This window comes from Orycteropus afer, unplaced genomic scaffold (genome assembly GCF_000298275.1).
Source record: "Orycteropus afer afer isolate SDZICR_OR568_19922 unplaced genomic scaffold, OryAfe1.0 scaffold00010, whole genome shotgun sequence".
Lineage (NCBI taxonomy): Eukaryota > Metazoa > Chordata > Mammalia > Tubulidentata > Orycteropodidae > Orycteropus > Orycteropus afer.
Window position 1 is genome coordinate 20,810,166 of NW_006921597.1, and position 22,360 is coordinate 20,832,525.

Consider the following 22,360-nt stretch of genomic DNA (forward strand, 5'->3'; position numbering starts at 1 on the left):
GGATGCCACATGTAAACAATCAAAATGGCTGCACCCTCCGGACAGCAGAGAGTCCACAGCTCAGGTTTTCTTCCTCTTTGCTGTTTCCCTTCCCAGTCATAGGCCACCAGCGCAGTTATCCCTGTAGCCCTTGGTGACCAGGGCTAATCTTTAGGTCAATTCTCAGGTCCTAATACCACCTGGAAATATTCAGGCTGTCGGTCCCATCAGAGTTGCTGATAGTCTACAGCTCTGTCTCTGTAGTCACTGTTTTCGTTCAGGTTTTTCCACTCGCTGGTGCCTAATCCACTTCTGTATAGTTCCTTTCAAAGCTCAGGGCTCCGGGATTATCTTCTGTATCTCTGTCAGTTGGTTTTTCTTTTCTTTGTTGAAGAGGGTCTGTGTCAGTTGTCTGCCTATTCCTCCATCTTACCATAAGTCCACGTTTTTTCATTATTCCTTTTTAATTCCTCATTCAAAACTGTTAAAAAAAGAATATTGCATAAATCTAGATTGGGTTTTTACCTCTCCTAGTTTTTAGGCTGTCCTCTTAGAAAAAGAGTAGGAAAATAACCAAATAGGAAAGCACTATACTTATAATTGGGAGCTCTGGTGGCATAGTGCCTAAGGTATTTGACCACTAACTAGAAGGCTGGTGGTTCAAATCTACCAGGCACTCCTCAGAAGAAAGACTAGGCAATCTACTTCCACAGAGATACTGCCTCACAAACCCAAAGATCAGCTGCCATGAGTTGAATCAACTTGACAGCATTTTTTTTTTTTTTTTTTTTGTATACTTATACTTTTATAGCAAAGGGATACAAATCAGTACTAGCCAAAAAGATGTACAGGGTCTGGAGAACAGAATTCTGTTAACTCCTCTCCATGGAGTCAGAAGATGTCACCCTCCCAGTTTATTGATGTACAACAATACACATGATATCGTCCATCAGGGAAGCTCACCCGAGTCTCGGTGTCTACAGTTTTTACTGAGGCTTCATGTAGACATGTTTGATTGAATCATGTACGTGACTGAACTCACTCTCCAGACCACTCACCCCTCTGGAAGTCAGTGTTATTTCATGTGTCAAAGGCCATCATATGGTTAGTCTTTCTGGCAAGGCATGTTCCCAACCTAAGGCATCTCATCAGATGCCCAAGGGGCCCACCATGAATAACCAAACCATGAATAGCAAATATAATTCCATTAGTCAAGAGATTTCAAAAGGTTTAGATGTTACTTCCAAGAACTGGGGACAAATGCTAGCCATTTTTTTTTTATTACACAGGTGTAGAGGTTATTTCTTAGGAACCTGGGAAAAAGGCCAGCCAAACTCTACTACACAGCCTGTGAAGCTACTGTGAAATACACACTTAACACATGCTGTTGCAAGGCTACAAAGTGGTAAAGGCTTTATGGAAGAAACTTTGGTGATATCTATCAATATTTTAAATGCACATATTCTTGACTAGCCACGCCACTGCTAGAAATTTATACTACGTAAATTATTTACATAAGTCTGCAAAGGTGTGTGCCCAAGTAATTCACTGTGGCATTACCTGTAAGAGCACAATTCTGAAAATGAGTGGTATATAAATTGTGGTCCTTGTATGGAGAGAGATTTGAAATGAAGATGTTCCTTTTGTGTAATGCACACACATCTACACATCTGCACATATATCCTTTCATTCTCTAGCCTTAACACAGGTATTTACTTTTTCTAAAAAAGTGAACAGGTGTTACCTGGCTGGGGAGATTAAAGTGCATTTCTGGGTTCATGAAGCTGGAATGACCCACTCAGGCCATCTGCCCTGAAGTATTCTTTTGACTTTGTGCCTTTAAGCAACTGTTTTCCTGAAGTCATCTTCAAGTCAAACAGTAGCCTAATTAAGCAGTTTAGGGGAGATGCATTTTCACTGTTCCCTTTCTAGTGCCTTCCAATGTGTTCAGGCCGACTCTGCCTGTTGTGAATCATATCTATTCACAATAAATACATTCTGTTATAATAAGTTTTGGTGTTTCTCTGTACATTTAGGTTTCTGACAATTCTTTTTCTTCTTTATAACTCTGAATTAAAACTGTTTAAAGTCCCCAACTTCCTCTTTGATTCAAAAAACAAACAAGATTATTTTTGTAATTATATATTTATTTTCTCTTAGATGCTCATGATTATTTTTGGTTTTCTAATTTAAACATACATGATTTCAAAACTGTGTAAAATTGTGTTCTTCAGAATCAGGAAGACAGTATATATTGTGAAATCATTCTATTTCTATTTTGACAATGAATTATTTTATATACAAAAGAAATTACTTCAGTTGAAAGAAAACTGTATTTATAGGAAATCTATCATACATAAACATTTACAGTTTTAACTTTTGCAATCCACTTATCTAAAACCATGCTTTTTCAAACCAGTATTCTTCTGCATAGGACACTTAGATGAGTATATCTAACAGGTAATTAGCATGTACATAAGTGGCTGTGAAAACTTACCCTCAATTCTACTACAGCCTACTTTAAAGGTAAAAGATTTCCTTTTAGAAAGCATTCTAACATTTCCTCTCTCTATCTGCCAAGCAGCAACAATATTTAAATAATTAAAAATAACAAAAGCAATGACACGTAGTCATAAACACTCCCTTCAGAAATGCTGTTAAAAAGTAATTATTTCATAAAAATATTTACATTATTTAAATTATATGGTAGCAACATTTTCTTGATCTATTTCAGTTGAACATATTAGTAAGACTCCCCGAAGAAAAGAAACAAAAAGACTTATTCATGTTTAATAAAGGAGAGTTTATCCTTGGATTTATTCAGCATCTTTATATCATCCAACAGCTTTTTGGGTGTTAAGATATGTGTAGAACCTGGTAGGGAAAAAGATAATTTTTCAGAGGTCAACAGTTAAATCAATTTTTCCTTGGCTTAATATACTGTCTTGCCCTTCAAATGTGCAAAGTGCAATGGCTTGGGACAACTTAACAACATTTCCATAGGACATCTTCCTGAAAAATCTGTCTACAGTACAACACTGCAACCCTTCATACTCTTGAGCATATGCTCAATAACCCTTCAGAAACACTGTCCACTCAATACTTTGTCAAGTCTGCATCATGTTGGTATACTGAAGAGCAAAACCTGATTACTCCATCAACGTGAAACTATGGCAAAGGTTGCTGTAGACCTACTAAGCAATGCTGCAGAGACTTGATGTACTGACCCTGCAGCTCTGTGGTTCAAGAGTGATGCAGTCATGGAATGATTTCCTGTAACTGGATCTGGGTGAAATTCTTAAAACTAAATTCCATGCTGTCCTCTTCACTGTATGGTCCACACCCACAACCTTATACTATTTCTGAAGTAGAAATATGTTTATGCACCAAAAATTATTTACTGGTAAGAGGAACAAAGCATAGAATGTTGTATTGGATAGGAACAAGCACATTTCAAAAAAATTAGAATATTTAAAGATCAAAAAGTTATCTACTAGGATAAAATTATGGCACGCCATGATTTAAAAAAAAAAAAAAAAAAGTTTTGCAATCAACGATTCAGTCCTGAAAGTAAAAGACAAGATAAATTTTTATATTTAAATTTTTGCATTTAGAGTTTGTTCTAAAAACTGCAAAAGAGGAAAAACTCTTACCAATAATTACTTCACAGGATTTATGTGCCTGAGAAACTTCATAAGCACAGCGCATTTCAGAATATGTAATTCCTCCAATTACAAAAATAATCAGCTTTGACCCGCTCTTTCGGTCCTCTAAATAATTAGCTCTGGGTTTCTGGCGAGCACTACAAAATAAAAAAAACCTAGTAATTAATAACCCACTGGGGGTAGGTCCTGTCTGCTGCCCCTTACCTGGATCCTGCCACTTTTGTTGTCCCCCGTGTTCCCTCCCTTTCCTGACTCTGGGGGTGGAATTATTATTGTTTTTTTCATTATTTATTATTTTAAAATAAAAAACACAAATACGTTAAAAATATTTCTAAAGCCATATTGCTTTGCACACTTTATCAAAAGCTTAACCAAATTCAAATTGAGCACCAACTACACCGTCTTAAGAAAATGACTTAATTAGGCATGACAGCTCTGCTTCCAAGTTTCAATTTGGCTCTAATAGAGTCTGGACAAATCACTCAAAATTGATCTCAGCACTTTTATCTAAAAGCTAACATCCTCTCTTATGTACCTGAAAAGACTGAAGCGTCTTGAAATTAAAAAAAAAAAAAAAAAAAAAATTGGGGAAGTGGCTTTGAAACACGGTAATGGAGGGGTCAGATCAGATTTGGATCTGATATAGTACTGGGATGTGCTTTGCTGGAATCTAGTGAGACATGATGGTAGAAGGCTGAGTGGCAGAGCTAGATCTAAGTTCCAAACCTGATTCTGCTTCTTTCTAACTCAGCAGGATCTTCAGCAAGTTACTTAACATCACCTTAATCTCAAGGATTATTTTAAGGATTAAATGAAATAATGGATATAACACCAAGTATGGAATCTAGTATAATGGTCATCATTTCTATAATTTCCTTCCCAAGATTGCTACAGATCTGCACTGTCCAATACTGTAGCCACTAGCCACATGAGCCTATTTAGATTAATTAATTAAATAAATTCAGTTCCTCAGTCACACTAGCCACATTTTGAGTGCTGAATAACTACATGTGGCTACAGGTTACCATATTGGACACTGCAGATAAAGAACATTTCTATTATCACATAGAGTTCTAAGAGACTGCATTACTCTAGATCAAGGAGTCAACTTTTTTTGATCACATATGCCACTGGTAAAAACTTTGGGCTTTTACTTAAAAAGTAAATCAGTATTAGAAAATAAACATTTGTATACATTAATAACTACATATTAATTTACAAATTAGATATGTATATAATGTAAGGAAAATTTTTTTTCTTGTTTAGATAAAAAAATAAATACAATTAGAAACCGTGATGTTTTCCTTCCTGAACTCAACAAATCAGTTACCTACATTGCAACCACTGTTAACTATCTGGGAAACCACTGTTGTAGGTGATGTCTAAGGCTCTGTAATATAGGGTCTTATAATAAATAGTTAATGTTTTTAGTCCAGCCTTTAGGATGTTCATTTCATTTAACACCATAAGGAATAAAGAATAAACAATTGGGAAAAAGAAAGAGAATTAGAAGGTAGTTTTGAAAAATGAAAGAGGAGCAAGGTACCTTCCCATTCTCATAAAATAAGTGAAAGATACACTAACAATGCAATTTTGGTTTAAAAACCTTTTCAAAAGAGAGAGCAACAGAGTAAGAAAGCAAAGGTAAAGAGATAATGTTGTTGTTATCTGCCTTCGAGTCAAACCAGACTCACAGCAACTCCACCTTGGGTTTCTGAGGTGCTATCACTACGGAAGAAGATTGTCCAACCTTCCTTCCGAGGAGTGGCTGGTGGGATTGAACCGCCAGCCTTCTGGTTAGCAGTCAAGTGCCTTAGGCATTATGCCACCAGAGCTCCTAAGGAGATAATACTGCTCAATAAAAATTATACCGTCTTTTTACCTTTATTATTTATTATTATTTACTTTTATTATTATTTTTATTACTTTTAAAACTTCTGAGTAGCTATTTTAGGTATTCTGATAAAAGAAAATGATAAGGTCCCTAGATCCTGAAAGTCTTTCTTCTAAAAGTCACCTGGAAATAATGGTTAAAGCAACAGCAAATATCCACTTAAAAGGACAGATGAAAGTAAGCACCTAAGAGAAATTTCCAGGGATCAACAGTAAAAAGGAAGTTAAAATCTGGAGCAGTAAGTTGACTTGAGACTTTGGCAGCCCTGGAGTTATTTTCTAATCTTAGCAAACAAAAGGTTTAGGCATTTAACTTATATAAGCAAAGGAGATAAAGCCTGGGTATTGTGCAAAGTGGGGACTGGGAACTGACAGCCTTGCATGAGGTCAGGACATTCAAAGGCAAAGAAGGGAAAATGACAAAGAAGATTCTCTCCTAAACATTCTGAGCCGCAAGCTTTGGGTTTTCATTTACACTATCTTCACGGTGGTCTCAAACACCTCAAGCCGGAAAATTAACAAATGAAAAAAAAATAGGCTCTAGGCTTGACAGCTCGGAAGAAAGGCTGGGCAATCTACTTCTGTAGTGATACCACCTCGGAAACCCAGGTAGGGATTGCTATGAGTAGGGTTCGACTCTGTGGCAGTTAGTTTAGGCTTGACAGAAGCAAATGTAAAACATCTCTGAGAGGAACCACACTCAACCCTGAGTACCAAAATGAGCTCAGAATCCAAAATTATAAAACACGTGAGGAAATAAGCCACCATGAGAGTCTGCAGAAATAAAAAAAAAGAACTGCAGAATGTCAGAATTAAAAAAATAAAATAAAATAGCAGACTTGCAAAGAATGTCAGATACTGAAATTATTAGGTACTGACTACAAGTCATGTTTAAAATAATCAAGGATAATAAGTTGGCACAGAAAACATGACCAAATACAGAATAACAAAATAATCTAAGCATATTTCAAAAAAGAAACAAGTAGAACTTCTAAAATAGAAAATAAAGTGACTGAAATTAAAAACGAAAAACAGCTCATATAGCAGATTAGACACATGCTTATGTGAGAACTAAAAAAAATTAAAACTAAGTCTGAAGAAAATTTTGCAGAATGAAACACAAAACGTCAAAAGAACAAAAAATCCAAGAGATTAAGATAAGAGACAATGAAGACAGACTGAAACATTCCAACAGAAGATTCAGAAGTGGCAATATCTGAAGAATTTCTGAAAGATATGTATAGTCAGATTCAGGATATAAAATGAATTCTAAGGAAAAAACAGAAATAAACCCTTATATAAACATAACATAGGGAATGTAGAAAACACCCAAAACCAAAAGCAATTAGAAAAGGCAAAGTGCTTACACACACACACACACACAAGCATGCATGCACGCATGTGCGCAGAGCCAGATCTTTCCAAAAGCTGAAACAGAACCTTAGAAAAATCAAGAGAGCACCTCAAAGTGTTGAGTGAAAATAACTGTGAACTTAGAAAGTTATAGCTGGCTAAAACTATCATGTAAGAACTAGGACAAAATGAAGTATTCTCAGACAAACAAAACCATAAAGACTTTATCACCAACAGACTCTCACTCAAAGAACTTCTGAAGGATGTATTTCAGAAAGAAGGTAACAGAGCCCACAAAGACCAGGATGCAGGAATGAGTGGTGAGCAATATAACTGGTAAATACACAGATACAACTAGATGGAAAAATAATAATGTTGATTATTAATTTGGGAAGTAAACACACAAAGTAAACAAGAATAAGATATCACAGTAACACTTAAAGGGGGTATGACTTGAATGTGATTGTTTTAAGTTCTTGTATTGTTCAAGAAAATGGCAGAGAGAGATACTAATTAACCTTAGACTTTGTTGAGTAAATTATGTGTATTAAAATTCTATGGATAACTGCTGTAATAATATAAACAGAATATGTAACTTCTAAACTTGTAGAAAAGAAATAAGTAAAACTAAAGAATAAGTCCTTAGTCCAAGAGAAGTACTCAAAGACATATAAATATAGAAGAATGCTCATGGCATATGATTTGTAATGGTGCCATTTTGGCACAATCTAAATTTCTAGCATGTAAAAAAATGGATGAATTAATCATGACATTCATATAACTACACACCAATCAGCAGTAAAAATTAATGAACATAGTTACATGAATCAACTTGGGATAAATTTCACAAATATAATGCTGAGGGGAGGGAAAAAAGGCAAGGTGCACGAGAATAGAACATGACGTCATTATATTAAGTTTCACACCACCACTCTAGAGAGGACTGATAGTACTGGAGGAAAGGGGTAATAGTAGTCAAGTGATTCCTCTCCAAGAAAACAAGTATAAACCTACATGAAATTAAAAAAAAAAAAAAAAAACTATTTCAGGTCACTGGAAATTGACCACAGGCAGACAAGGAATTGAGAAGCATTCTCTCTTGAATATCCGCTAGAATGCTGGGTAAGAATGGTGGTGGTGAGTGAGTGGCTGTCTAGCTTGCAGCTGTACTCATCATCCCCCAACTCAGTTGGCAAAAACTACAGCTTTGCTGGCTTGAGGCTGGCTGTGAAAACCAGCAGTTTGTTGCCAGAAGTGAAAGATTTGAGGTGGGCAACATGGGGAGTGTGAAAATTTGCAGGTTCGTTGCTTTAAAAAAAAAAAAAAGGCAAACCTGGTTCAGAGTGGATGAGGAAAAACAATTTTGGTAGCCTGAGGTCCAGATATGACTCTTGCAAATAAGCCAGAATTTAACAAGGAAACCCTGAAAGTAAGAAAGCAGACAAGCTCCTTGGCCGACTGCTAAAATGAATGTATGGGGGAAACCTGCGAATGGACAGGGAAAAAGGGAGACTTGAGAACTGGTTACTTAGGACGCATCCCTCACTCAGCTTGATCAGCAGAGAATGGAAGCCTTACAGGCTTGAATTATCCCAGCACATCTCTGCCAGATAACTGGCTGACCTCTAAACTACACAGATACAGTGGCAACTACTAGGAAGGCAAGCTAAAAAATTAAAATTAAGAAAACTCAGTAAGGACAAGAGTGGCTATACACTGCAGGGAAGAAAGAGTCCACATTTTAAACTCATGCAAGTTACTAAGACAAAAATTCACAGCTGCTACATGACAGTGCCTAAAAGGTCCAGTTTTCAACCAAAAATCAGTAGATGTGAAAAAAAATTGGAAAGTGTGATCTACACTTTGGGGAAAATAGAAGTCATTAGAAACTGACTCCAAGTGGACCCAGATGTTGGATTTAGCAAAGACTTCAAAGCAACTATTACAAATATTTTCAAAGAGTTAAAGAAAAATATGCTAACCAGACCATCAGTAGGGAATCACAACAGAGAAACAGAAAGCATAAAAAAGAACCGGATTGTCATTCTAAATGGGAAAAGTACAGTAACTGAAATGAAAAAATTCACTAGATCAGTTCAACCACAGATTTGAGATGGTAGGTCAATGGACTTGAACATAAACTGATAGATACTACCTAAACTGAAGAACAGAGAAATACAAGATCAAAGATAGGTAAAGAGAACCTCGGTGATCTGTTGTACAATCTCAAAACTTCCAACATTTGTGTAATGGGAATTCCAGACAGAGAGGAGACAGGAGCAGAAGAAATTTGGAAAAACAGTGGCCAAAAGCTTCCCAAATTTGATGAAAATTATCAATTTACAGATCTAAGAAACTTAACAAATCCTAAGTAAAATAAAGACAACCAAGTCTAAACACATCATAGTTAAACTGCCAAAAGCCAAAAAGAGGAAAATCTGCAAAAGACAACTCTATACATTGTTTAGAATACAAATTTATGTAGAAAGAGAAAAAAGACATAGGAAAAAAACCCAAAAACCAAACTCACTGCCATCGAGTCAGATCTGACTCATAGTGACCTCTCTTTGGGTTGCCAAGGTGGTATCACTATGGAAGTAGATTACCCAACCTTCCTTCTGAGGAGTGGCTGGTGGGTTTGAACTGCCAGTCTTCTGGTTAGCAGTCAACTGCCTTAGGTGCTACGTCACCAGAGCTCCTAAAGACATATTAATGAATGATAAACACCAAATTTAGGATAGGGAAGAAAGGGAGAATAATAAAGTCAGGGAGGGATATACAGGAAGCTTTAATTGTATTCATCATTTATTTGTTAAGCTGAGTACTGAGTATAAGGGTATGAATTATAATATTCTCTTTATCTTTCAAATATTTCATCATCAAAAAGTTATAAGAAATGGTTAAGCCCTATGTTACACAGAGGAAAAAAAAAGGGGGGCGGGGGACTCTGATTTAGTTCCATGAAAATATTTTTTATGTGTTTAAACTGCTTGCCAGAACTCATTGAAAACAGTTAAAGAAAAACTATCTCTGAAATGATTATATTCTTCGAGAGAATTACTAAATAGAGTACCTGTGTTCCATTTCAATAAATAGTCTGCAATATTACACTGAAAATTTCACTGACTTCACGTATAGCTTTTACCTCACAGCTCCAGAGCCATTCCACACTGCTGGGCATTGGGAACAATAAGGCCATTCTTTGGAATCTAATCTGTTATCAATGGCATCCTAGGGAAGAAAAAGAGTTTTAACATTATCAAAAAAAAGTGTTGGGAATCCTAGGACATTTTTTCTGTTTTGCAAAAGGTCAAAATTTCTATTTATCATTAGGGAACATAAGGAAATATAAATGTTTAATAAAATAATATAGCTTCCATTTTTGTAACTTCACAAATCTTACCTGCTTCAAAAATTAATGCTATCATTTACTTACTAAACCAGTGTTTATTGCATGTCTACATTTATTTCTTCATTTGGTGGGCCCCCACATTGGTGTGAGGGTTCCAGGCACACCATCAGGACTTCTACCTCCAAAGTGGCTGGGATTTCTAAATTTTGTTCTCATCCTGACCTAACTCTTAGGTGATCAGAATCTAGGCCTTGGCCCTCAAAAGGAGTGGGTTCTAAATTAAGGATATGTATTCAAAACAATTTAAGGGTGTGGGAAATTTTTTCCATTTTTAAAACGTACCCTTTTCTAAATGTTACATTTTATTATGTAAATATGTATATAATATGCTGCATATATAGATTAAGTATGTTTTATTAGTACCAAAAAACAAAACAAATTCACTGCCATCAAGTCAATTCCAACTCATAGTGACCCCCATTGCACTTCCAGGGCTGTAAATCTTTATGGAAGTAGATTGCCCCATCTTCCTTGTGTGGAGTGGCTGGTGGATTTGAACCACTAACCTTCTGGTTAGCAGCCAAATGCCTTATTCACATAGTCATGTATTAGAGTTCATGCTAACATTTTTACTGTTTAGTGTCCATAAAATATCGGGAGACTGTTGCTTTATAGCATGGTGGTAAAAATGGCATTAACAAATGATATTAACAAATGACCCAAGAATGTTTCAATTAGACTACAAGGAAGACACAAAATTTAAGAGAATTTCAGAAGTCTTAAGATTGCTACTGAGCCAAATGTGGATTTTCTGAATTTAGCAGGCAAATAAATTCTTGTTAAAGGGTTTACGAAAGTCAATTTTTATTTAAAAATATTAGCCAAGAAAACTACTTAGTTCTATATCCTTAATGTAGGAAAGGAAACAAATACCTTAGATTGTGGAAAACAAAGTCTAAATTCCTTGGATGTTTATATCTATGATTAAATTAAGCATGTGTGAATTATATTAATTTAGTCAAGCAAAGCGAGAAAAATCATAGCAATAAATCGTACCCAACTAGCTCCCAAAGGAAAATAGAAATCGGGGTTTTTAAGTTAAAAGAAAACTGAAATAAAAAAAATTGTATGAATCTGACTGAAGAATCAGTGTCATGTTTTTGCTGAGCTGTGATATAATTTTTATTAGTTCATTTTCTAAACATAAGTTTACTGCTATCTTTAAGATGAAATAGTGTGAGATCATTATTGCTCCATTTCCTAAAACCGAATACTGTTTTCTAAAAGCAACAGTACCAAAAAGATCAACCGTTTATGGATCTAATGACAACACTATAATTAGGTTTACATTTTAACTATGTTTCTAAGAATATTAGAATCCAAGAATTTCTGATAGCGGTACATATAAAAATATCATTTGTTTAACTTCCATTCAAATAAAGTTATTTTTATGCTACATGTAGTAATTTTAAAATGACAGCAGTATTTTTTTCATAAAACTGTGTTTTTATCCATCTTTAGGCAGTTCAGTGGCATGAGTTTGTTTTAGGTCTTCAAGAAAATAATCTTCAAGAGTTTCCTCTCCTTTCTTGACCCCAGATATAGCCTTCTGTCTGTGAGCTCTCCTAGCAATGCAGAAAATTCCTGCCCACCGATACGGTCACACTGACAAATAAACATGAAAGGTAAAGAATATGCTCCAGTGGCCATTTAGGGTAGAAGTAAACATTTAACGATCTTTCACCTCCATAATATCCTTGATGAATGGTGTCCATCGAGAAAGCTGAAAAGTTTCTTCTGTAGATCGATCCTTTCTTGATGGTCTGACCTGCTGAGACTAATATTGTGAGAGCAAAAACTTTAAAATCAGAAATTTTATTCAATGATGTTTTCTTACAAAGATATTTAATTTACACCATACATAATGTTGTATCTGACTCAGAAGACTAAGAGTGGAAATGGCTACTGACAACAAAAAACCCCGAACAGTTGTGTCACACAACTTCACCAATAGCATGTTGTGCTTTAATGACAAAATTCCTGATAGTGTGAAAAAATAGGTTTACTCAAAGTGCTATAATATAACACTTGATGGGAAAGAGTGAGATTCTAAATAGAGTCCCTTCAAAATTTGACTGTGAATCTAAATTTTGTTAAGTCAGAGCACATACAGGTATTTTCTGTGCTACATTAAAAATAAAGGTTAAATGTATAACACTAAAATCTGGTAATTGTTATAATGAATCACAAAGAGAAAAGCATAAATAACAAATTATAATAGAAATCATAAAATATAAACTCACTAAAAAAGTATATGGAAGAGACAGGGAAATAAAATTTTACTTGACCAAAGTAGAGTGACATTAAAAAGACTATCCACATGGATTATCACATAAGAAAACAGATTTAATGCAAGCAACTACATATGCATATAGGCATGTATATAAATATAAGTACGTATAAATTTAAGATTTCTTACTTGGGGGACAATGGGAACACCAAGGTAACTCCAGTTACGAATCATGTCACTCTCATTTTCTATCTTTACATTCTGGACCAATCTGTCCAAATTTTCTTCTGTCGTTCCTTAGATAAGTAAAAATATGAGTGCACAATCCCATAATTGCTTACTATAATCATTTCTAGGTTAGATGGTACCCAAGGATAAAGCTTTTTAAATAAAAAGTGAATAAATTATATCCCCTTCCGTCTTGTCCCAATTTTTGTATTTTTCCTTTTATTCATCTCAACCCACTTCAGCTTCTACCTTTGAATTTTCTAAGATTCTCTGGTGATCAAACCATTTATTTAAAATTTACTTTAGAGCTCAGTATTCTAATACATTCATGAAAAGAAACAAAATTTCCATTACCATTAATACTGAAGATATAAAGTAGAATTGCTCTTATTTTGTCGTAATTATCATGATTTTTGTTGAGCAGAACTGGAAGGAGAACTCGCATAGAATCTTTCACCTTCTGGCCTTCTGCATCAGTTCCAAGTGCCAGATCCTTCAGAAAATAAAATGTACTCAATGTGTTTATATTCCAAATTCTTTTTTTTTTTTAAGTTAAGAATGGCTATTATTAAATCTTACCAAACCTTAGTGGGACATTAATGACATTTCACAGGAAAACGTGAGCATCATTTGTAAACTATTGATTATAAAAAACGCAAAAGGTGGAAAAACAAATCAAAGAAAAAAATCACTAATCTAAACCTGTGCTGTCCAATACAGTAGCCATTAGGCACATGTGGCTATTGAGCACTTGAAATGTGGCCAGTGTGGATTAAGATATACGATAAGTGTAAATATGGAGCTCAGTGGCTCAGTGGTTAAGTGCTCAGCTGCTAACTGAAAGGCCAGCAGTTCGAACCCACCAGCTGCTCCACTGGAGAAAGATGTAGCAATATGCTTCCATACAGATTACAACCTTGGAAAACGGATGGGGCAGTTCTACTAAATCCTATAGTGTTGTTATGAGGCATAATAGACTCAATGGCAACAGATTTTTAAGTGTAAATATAGAATTTTGAAGACTTGATATAGAAAAAGAATGTAAGACAAATCATTAGGCACATGTGGCTATTGAGCAAACAAAAAGAAAACAAAAATCCTCACAACTGGACCAATGAGCAGCATCACAATAAATGGAGAGAAGACTGAGGTTGTCAAGGAATTCATGTTGCTTGGTTCTACAATTGATGCCAACGGAAGCAGCAGTCAGGACATTAGACGACGTGTAGCACTGGGAAAGTCAACTGCGAAGGAACTGCATCAAGTGCTGAGGAGCAAGGATATCTCCTTGAGGACTAAGGTGCGCCTGACACAAGCCATGATATTTCCAATCGCCTCACATGCATGTGAGAGCTGGACAATGAATAAGGAAGACCGAAGAAGAGTTGATGCTTTTGAGTTGTGGTGCTGGCGAAGAATGCTGAAAGTACCCTGGACTGCTAAAAGAACTAACAGATCTGTCCTGGAGGAAGTGCAGCCAGAATGCTCCTTGGAAGCAAGAATGGCCAGACTTCGTCTCACCTATTTTGGTCATGTTATAAGAAAGGACCATTCCCTGGAGAAGGACGTCATGCTTGGTAGGGTGGAGGGTCGACGAAAGAGGGGGAGGCCTTCAAGGAGATGGATTGATACGGTGCCTGCGATGAAGGGCTCAAGTATAGCAGGGATTGTGGGGCTGGCGCGGAATCAGGCAGTGTTTCGTTCTGCTGTGCATGGGGTCGCTATGAGTCGGAAACAACTCGACGGCACTTAACAACAACAACATGTTGAAACAAAATTCTGAATATGCTGGGAACAAGATATATCATTAAAATTAACTGCACTTACTTTCTCTTAAGGAGCTCTGGTGGTGTAGTGTCTAAGGCTAACCAGAAGTTTAGCGGTTCAAGCCCACCAACCACTCCATGGAAGGAAGACTGGGAAATCTACTTCTGTAAATATTAACCAATGCAGAAACCCAAAGGGGGTCAACTATGGGTCGGAATCGACTTAATGGCAGTGAGTTTTTTTTTTTTCCCAACTTCCTTTTACATTTTTAATATGGCTACTAGAAAACTTAAAATTACATGTGCCTTGTATTATACTTCTAGTAGCCATGCTAACCTAAACAGTTGAGGCATTATACAAAAAGCTTCTCAAGACAGTAAAAAGTGCCTACACAATGCTTGAAGGGTGCTCCATTAAATGCTGTTTTCCCAGAGAAAGTTCTGCCATCAACACTACTCCACATGATGCTTCCAAGTCCAATCACCCCAAATCTACCAGAAATGCACAATTACAGATTAGACTGCTTACTATGACTCTGTATAGCTACTTGTTAACGCTAGTAGGTGTGGTGCAGTGAGTTTCTTTTATGTGGCCTTTCTGGCCCTGGATTTGCAATTCTCCCAAAATGACTGGCTGGGTGCAATCTGCCGAAGGACTGTTGTTGGTTTTCTTTCCGCGTAAGCAGCTTGCGAGGATTGGGTTGGTTTGCTATCTGTGTAAGTGGCTTTGCAAGGACTTGTCAGTTTGTTATCTGCATAAGTACAGTATTGGTGAAGTTTGTTATCTGTATAAAAATCAAAAAACAAAACAAAACAAAAAAACAACCTCACTGTTAGCAGTTTCTGACTCATAGTGACACTTTTTGGGTTTCCGAGGCAGTAGCTCTACAGAAGTAGATTGCTCAGTCTTCCTTCAGTGGAGTGGCTGGTGGGTTTGAACCATCAACCTTCTGGTCAAATGCCTTAGGCACTATGCCAACATAGCCAATTTGCCCAACAGGATTTGTTGGTTTTAAGAAAGCTACATCTTGAAATTGATAAGGAGTTTTGACTGTATAAGAGGTAATTTGTGGACCTCCTGAACAGTAAGAGTCTGGAAAGGAGTTTGTCCCTTAGATCCAGGGTACCTGTGTTGATAACACAAAAGTGGTCCCTAAGGGCCCCAGCAGCAGGGAAAGCAGTCAGGATGATGGCAGTGGGCGAGGTAGCAATGGAGAAGATAGTGGCAGTGGGCAGAGTCAGGCCATGGAGTGGACTTAGGCACCTCTAGGCAGGAGGTCAGCAACAGAGCTGGATGCCTCCAGGCAGAAGACTGCCAATGGAGCTGGGCACCTCTGGGTAAGTCACCAGTGGAGCTGGATGCACTATAAAGGTGAAGCAACCAGTCTGGATAAACGCAGGTAGATACCTACCTATCAGAGCAAGGGACAGCTTGAGGGCTGAGCTGGCCTTCCTCTGGCACTGGCAGATGGCTCAGCTATGCTGAAAGCTGTAATGCTAAGGCCAAGAGGAGGCCTGTTCAGAAAGGGCCAAGAGGGAGCCTGTCCTGAGTGGATCAAGGTAAACTCCACAGAGGCTCGGACATATATCGTACAAAGAACACCCATAAAAGTTTTGTCTCAAGAGTTGTTACAGTGCCAACTTATCCCTGGCATTAGGCCAGGGGTGTCCCAAAGCTGCTGGTTGACAGCTGGACCAGTAGGAAAGCTGGACCAAACAAAGCCAGCCAAGAAAAGCCCTAGAAAGAGACAGAGAGAGAAAGAATAAATATAGCCATGCTGTACCTGACCTGAGCTGGTGACACACCTGTTGAGAGAGACATATATCTGTGGACTCCATGGTGTGCCCCCTCAGTGATACAGAAACTGACATGGATTATTTGGGAAGTTCTTCTAAGTGGGTTCTTCTACCATACCAGGTGGGGTACTTGTGGGGGTAGAGGGGACTGGTTCATCTCAAATCTGTTCCTGTTGTTTACTGGTTACCTTCTATAAACAATGACTTTCAATCACTAATACTTTGTAAAGTGTCTCTGTGTATGCAACTCAATCATGATTATCAGATAGTACAGTCCTTATCCTAACAGTCTCATGATTGCTTGGGATTTAGAGGTACAACCTGTGTATATATACATACAGTTCAGTGGGGAATGCTATATTAAATACTTCCGAAGTGAGTTCCCCTGTAAGAGAGATACTGTGATTCTGTGAAATCAACCACTGTACCGAGCAAAAAGTTAGATTTTTACTTACAAAGTTCATTCTGGAAATATATAACGAACACAGGTATTTCTGACTCTACACATACCTGTTCAGTTTTGCAGAGTTTTTCTATATTAGGCTTGAATTTATTCATGCAGTCTTCTGCTAAGTTAAGATGGACAACTTGCTGAAAAAAGGAATGAATCATTTAAAACATTTTAATTTCTTTTTGTGCAGCTGGGTAATACAGACTTTTGAGGGGCCTTGCAAAAAAGTATTAGGTAGAGAGAAGGTTACATTTAAGCAAGGAAAATAACTCAAGGAAAAAAAAAATGAGACTTAACATGATCTACATGGACAATCAACAGATAGACACAAACAGAATGGAAGAGTTGAATGGTACTGAGTTTGTGAGTAATGAAAAATAATGTGAGAAAAGAATGGTAAGACCCTTGAAGTCCAACAGAAAAAGTATGAATTTATATTACTGATCCTTGACAAGGGTGAAACATGATTAAAAAATGTGTAAAGACTATTCTTATAGTGATTCGTAAGAAAGACTGGGACAACAAAGAAGTAGTTTACCTGTCCACATGGCTTACCTGCTCTTAATTCTACTAATATGTAACTATTAATTTAAAGAAATATGTATTACAACAACCATTCATTAATCCAGTGTGGAATTTTCTTACGATGTTGATAAATACTAAACTTATTTTGTTTGGCTGCTCAAGACAAAAACATAAAAGAAGTGTAAGTTGGATTTGAATAAATCCAGATGATATATAGAGATGTTATTAGGAAGGTTAGACATTTAGGGTATTTTCTCAGACCCAGAGTAAAGTTTTAGCAGACAACTAACACCAAGTGTTCTGTGGTACACACTGCTAAGTCTGACTATAGGACTGTATGGACCAATAAACTAAAAAGAGTAAGACATCTTACATACAAAACTGCTTACCTTAGTAATCTGTTTACGGAAATGGGGCATCTTTTTCATCAGTTGGGCAAGAGCACTAAGTGATATCTAGGAAAAATCAAATATTTTTTAGGTAAATCTATAATCCAGTTATTCTATATTACAACTTTTAAATCCTGGAGTTTTAAATATTACCAAACCTGATTAATTACTAAATACTTAGCAAGTTTTTTTCAATAAAACAAATTCATGAGGTTTCTAGTTTTAGCCTTGATAAAGTAACTAGTATCAAATTATTCACCCTCTGTAAACAATACAATTGGACAAAACAAAAGTTTGAAAGTAACGGATGATAAATAGCTCATGGCTCAGATTCCTGAGCAGTGAATGGGAAGCACAGAAGGGTGACGTACGTTCACGCTGGCCTTTTCCCTGGGGACATTTTCAAACAACAGTGGACAAAAGTAGAGTCCAAGTAGAAAGCAATAGAGGGAGAAGAAAAAGATCAGTGCATGGGGCTGCTGAGGTACAGTTTGGGATGCAGGTGCTACAAAGGATGGAACTAGCTAGAACAGAACCCCCAAGTCGTGGATACCTGGCTAAATCTTAAACTGAACATGCAATACTCTGGAAGGCCAAACAGAGAACAACTGCTGGTGGGTATGGGGGCTAAACAATGGATGGAGTTTTCAGAGGTCTCACAGTGCTAAGGAAACACTGGTATTCTGGGCTAGACAGAGTAGAGAATAGGGTGAGTATTCTATATATTCAGTATCAGTATTATGCCTTAGGACTAAGGAAAAATCATAACAAAGCCTAATACACAGTCTCAAAAGAATAAAAGTCATGCATGAGCAGGTTAAGTGCCTGCTAGAACAAACTGTAATATCCTTTATAAAAAAAAAAACAGAATGTAGCACCCTCTGCAATGTACCATCAATAATGTTCAGCATATAATAAAAAATAACTAGACAAGTAGAAGCAGGAAAAAGTAAATGATACTGAAGTGTTAAAACATTCAACAAAAGAAGACCCAATTCAAAATAACATACTTATACTGAAGACAGAGGGAAAGATAGAATAAACAGATGAAAACATAAACATGGAGTAATTCAACAAAGAATTAGAATTTATTAAAAAGCCAAAGAAAAATAATGGATATCCCAGACTAAATACAATATTTGAAATTAAGAATACAATAAATCATTCACGCATATTGCCGGTGGAAACGTAAACAGGTATCATCACTTTGGACAACAGTCTGGTCGTTTCTTATAACGTTAAGCACTCATTTACCTATCCCACTCCTAGGTATTTACCCAAGTGAATAAAATGTCTGTTTACACAAAAAGCTGAACATTTTATACTGGCTTTGTTCAAAATTACTGAAAACTTGAAGCAATCCAAATGTCCTGCAACTAGTGAATACAATACAGACTGAGGTGCATCTAATACAATGGAATACTATTTAGCAATAAAAAGTAATGCAAATAACAATTGCATGCAAATGTGTAAATATCAAGGGTATGGCTAAAGGAAAATACAATTACATGTATCATGTATAAATCTCCAGTATATGGCTAAATGAAAAAGCCATACTGTATCATTCCATTTATATATATATGACATTATCCAAAGGGCAAAACTAGAGACAGAAAACAGATCAATAGTTAACATGGGTAGAGGCTGGATAGTGAGGTTGTCTAAAAGGGGCATGAGGGAATTTTCTGGGGTGATAAATTGTTCTCTATCTTGATTGTGGTGGTGGTTATACAACATTATGCATTTGTCAAAACCTGTATAATTGTATACTAAAAATGGTGGAATTTTTAATGTATTAAATGGGTTTAAACAACAGACTGGACACAAGAGAACACAGAAGGAGGTGACTTGAAGTCAGGTTAATAAAAAATATACAATTAAAGCAGAGAGAGGGAAAAAAACAGAAAATGAAAAGAATAGAATGTAAGAGAATACAATCAAAAGATCTAAAACGCATGCAATTGGAATCAAGGAGGAGAGTATAGAATGATACAAAAGCAAGATGTGAAAAAACAATGGCTGAGAATTTTAAAATCTGATGAAAGTTATCAACCTAGAGATTTAAGAAGCTCAGAAAGCCCAAAAAGTCAAAAACTGAAAAAAATCACATCATGTCAGGCGTATCATGGTCAACTGGCTAAAAAGAAAAGATAAAGATAAAATCCTTAAAAAGACACCTTAGCTTCAGGAAAACAATGAGATGACAGCTGACCTCTTAAAAGAAACTATGGAAGCCAGAAGGTAATGTACTGAAATCTTTAAACTGCGTAAAGTAAAAAACAAAAATCAAAACAAACTGCCATCCTCAAATACCAAATCCAGCAAAATATCTTTGAAAAAAATATAAAGATGTTCTTAGACAAAGAAGAAAGCTGAGATAATTCATTTAGCCTAGATGAGAAAAAGTGAAGAATAGTAAGGAACAGCATCAGAATGGATTAAACATGTGGGACTATAAAAGTTTATTGAATTAAAGGCAAAAATAATACAGTTGGTTCATAACTGATCCTATACTATTACAATACCATTACTAAACATCAATGAAAAAAGAACAAAAGAGTAAAAACAAGCAACATGGATGGATCTCAAAAATACAATGTTGAATAAAAGAAGCCACACAAAAAAAGAGGATATACCACATTATTCCATTTATATGAAGTTCAAGAACATGCAATACTAATGTACTGTGGCAGAAATAAGAATAGAGTTTATCTGGAAGGCTACTGACTGGAAAGGGATTAGAGAGAATCTCTGGAACAAAAGACAACGTTCTCTATCTTCGTATAGGTGGTGTCTCCATAGGTGTGTGCATGAGTAAAAGTTATTCCATCTATACACTTAAGATTTGTACACTTTATGTAAATTACAACTCAACATAAAGCCAACTGATGAAATTGGCTTAACAGTCTTTTAAATAAACTTTAATAAAAAAAACAGACACCTACTGTTGTCTACAACAGTGCTACTGTAGAAGCTGGTTAATGTGTACGTAGGAGTTCATTTCCTCTTCTTTTGTGGTTAGAAATTTCCAAAGATGAAATGTTAATAAAATAGAAATTTTAAATAAGCTTTAAAGTTAATCTTTATCATTATTTTGAAAGTTAAATAAGACTCTTACCTTTCCTTCTGTTGCTTTCTTTGTGGATGAAATTTCTTTCATAAGCTTGGGAATTTCCCTGTCAAATTGTGAGAGAATTCTTTAAATTTCTTAAGTGTATTACTTTAACAGAACTGATTATTTCAAAGTTATAAACTGTACTGTTATGTATTTAGTGCCTAAAAGAATAGGAAATAAAAGTTAAAATGGGTTCACATACTCTAGCACTACTGCAATATGCCGATGTCGAATTCTGACCCAGAGGTCGTCATCTTCCTCAAGGACTGCCTCCTTTTCTTTCCCATCTGTTTTATATCTAAAAACAGAAAGAAGTGAAAAACTTTTAGGTTTTTCCACCAAAAGTGGAAAAAACATTTTTACAAATAATTTTAAGACAAAGCTCAAGAAACTGAAAACTACATATATTTAATACTAACTATATTAGTAGGATAATAAGAACCCGCTTAAAACTAAGGCACATTGCTACCCTTACACTAAAAACCAAAGAGTTGTGCCTATACCATGGCATTTTTACTTTTAAATTGTAGGTTTAGCTGTTTTTACAGAGAGCTTTAGTTCAGCAAAATGGTTATCTAATGAAATAAAATACAAACTCCTACAATAAACTTTAAGAACAAGATTGAACACACTAATGATGTGTACTTTAATTGCTTAAAACACTAATCTGACATGCTAAAACCCACAATTATCCATTAAGAACAGCAATGTCACCCCTAACACAGCCTACTGAAAATGGAGGGCATTTCACAGTTGGTATACAACTCACTGACAACATAGATCAATCTGTTTTTATATTCTTCCCCAACTTCTTTAAAGAATGGGAAAGGAAATGATAACAAAAACTAATGTCACTACAAAAAAACTGAGACAGCTTTAATGGAATCTACTGAAGCAAGCAGCAATTCATGGAGGATATGAAACTACTCAAAAGCTAAAACAAGACGCTTTTTCTAACTGGTTCTCCAAACGTAATTTCTCCCTTCCCTTTCTATGCAGACTCTCCTTCCGTTTGTAGAGCTAGAGGAGGGCTGACCATCTCTGTGACTGTCTAATTGCTTAGACCACAATAAGGACTGCACTGAGCCTTCTGAGCTCTGGACTTTAGGCAACAAACGTAAACTTTTGCTGATATATACCATCATTTCCAGAGCCAGAATATCACAGGTCCATAAAACCATTCACCTGTGGTCTTAACTACACATGTGCAAAGGCAGAATTATAAGACAGCATCAAGGATGGAAGCCTTTTTGTCACTTAAAATGACACCTAGTATTTATACAATATCTCTGACTTCAAAGTGATTTATAAACAAAGATTAGATTAGTAAACCTGACAATACTCAAAGATGACGACAATCTCATTTTAAGAGTAAAATTTAAAGAAGTCACCAAGACGAAGAATAGAAGCTATTTAGAATTTCCTGCTTTGTATTCTGTTTCTATCAAAAATTGTGATACATCAATAACAAAAAGACAAACAATCCAATTAAAAAATGGGCAGAAGACATGAATAGACACTTCACCAAGGAGGATATTCAAGCGGCCAACAAACATA

At 36.0% G+C, this 22,360-nt stretch overlaps 1 protein-coding gene across 1 annotated transcript in view; it reads right to left on the minus strand.

The window, feature by feature from the left end:
* Positions 1–2,758: 2,758 nt before the first annotated feature.
* The window catches only part of STXBP3 (syntaxin binding protein 3), a 58,593-nt gene continuing 38,991 nt past the window's right edge, over positions 2,759–22,360 (minus strand). The window contains exons 10-19 of the mRNA XM_042782095.1: positions 21,006–21,101; positions 20,807–20,864; positions 17,689–17,754; positions 16,834–16,914; positions 13,115–13,253; positions 12,722–12,828; positions 11,987–12,079; positions 10,036–10,121; positions 3,633–3,781; positions 2,759–2,853 (exon numbers count right to left, since the gene is read on the minus strand). Of these exons, the coding sequence (XP_042638029.1) occupies positions 2,759–2,853; positions 3,633–3,781; positions 10,036–10,121; positions 11,987–12,079; positions 12,722–12,828; positions 13,115–13,253; positions 16,834–16,914; positions 17,689–17,754; positions 20,807–20,864; positions 21,006–21,101 (970 nt within the window). The remainder of the gene's footprint in view (positions 2,854–3,632; positions 3,782–10,035; positions 10,122–11,986; positions 12,080–12,721; positions 12,829–13,114; positions 13,254–16,833; positions 16,915–17,688; positions 17,755–20,806; positions 20,865–21,005; positions 21,102–22,360) is intronic.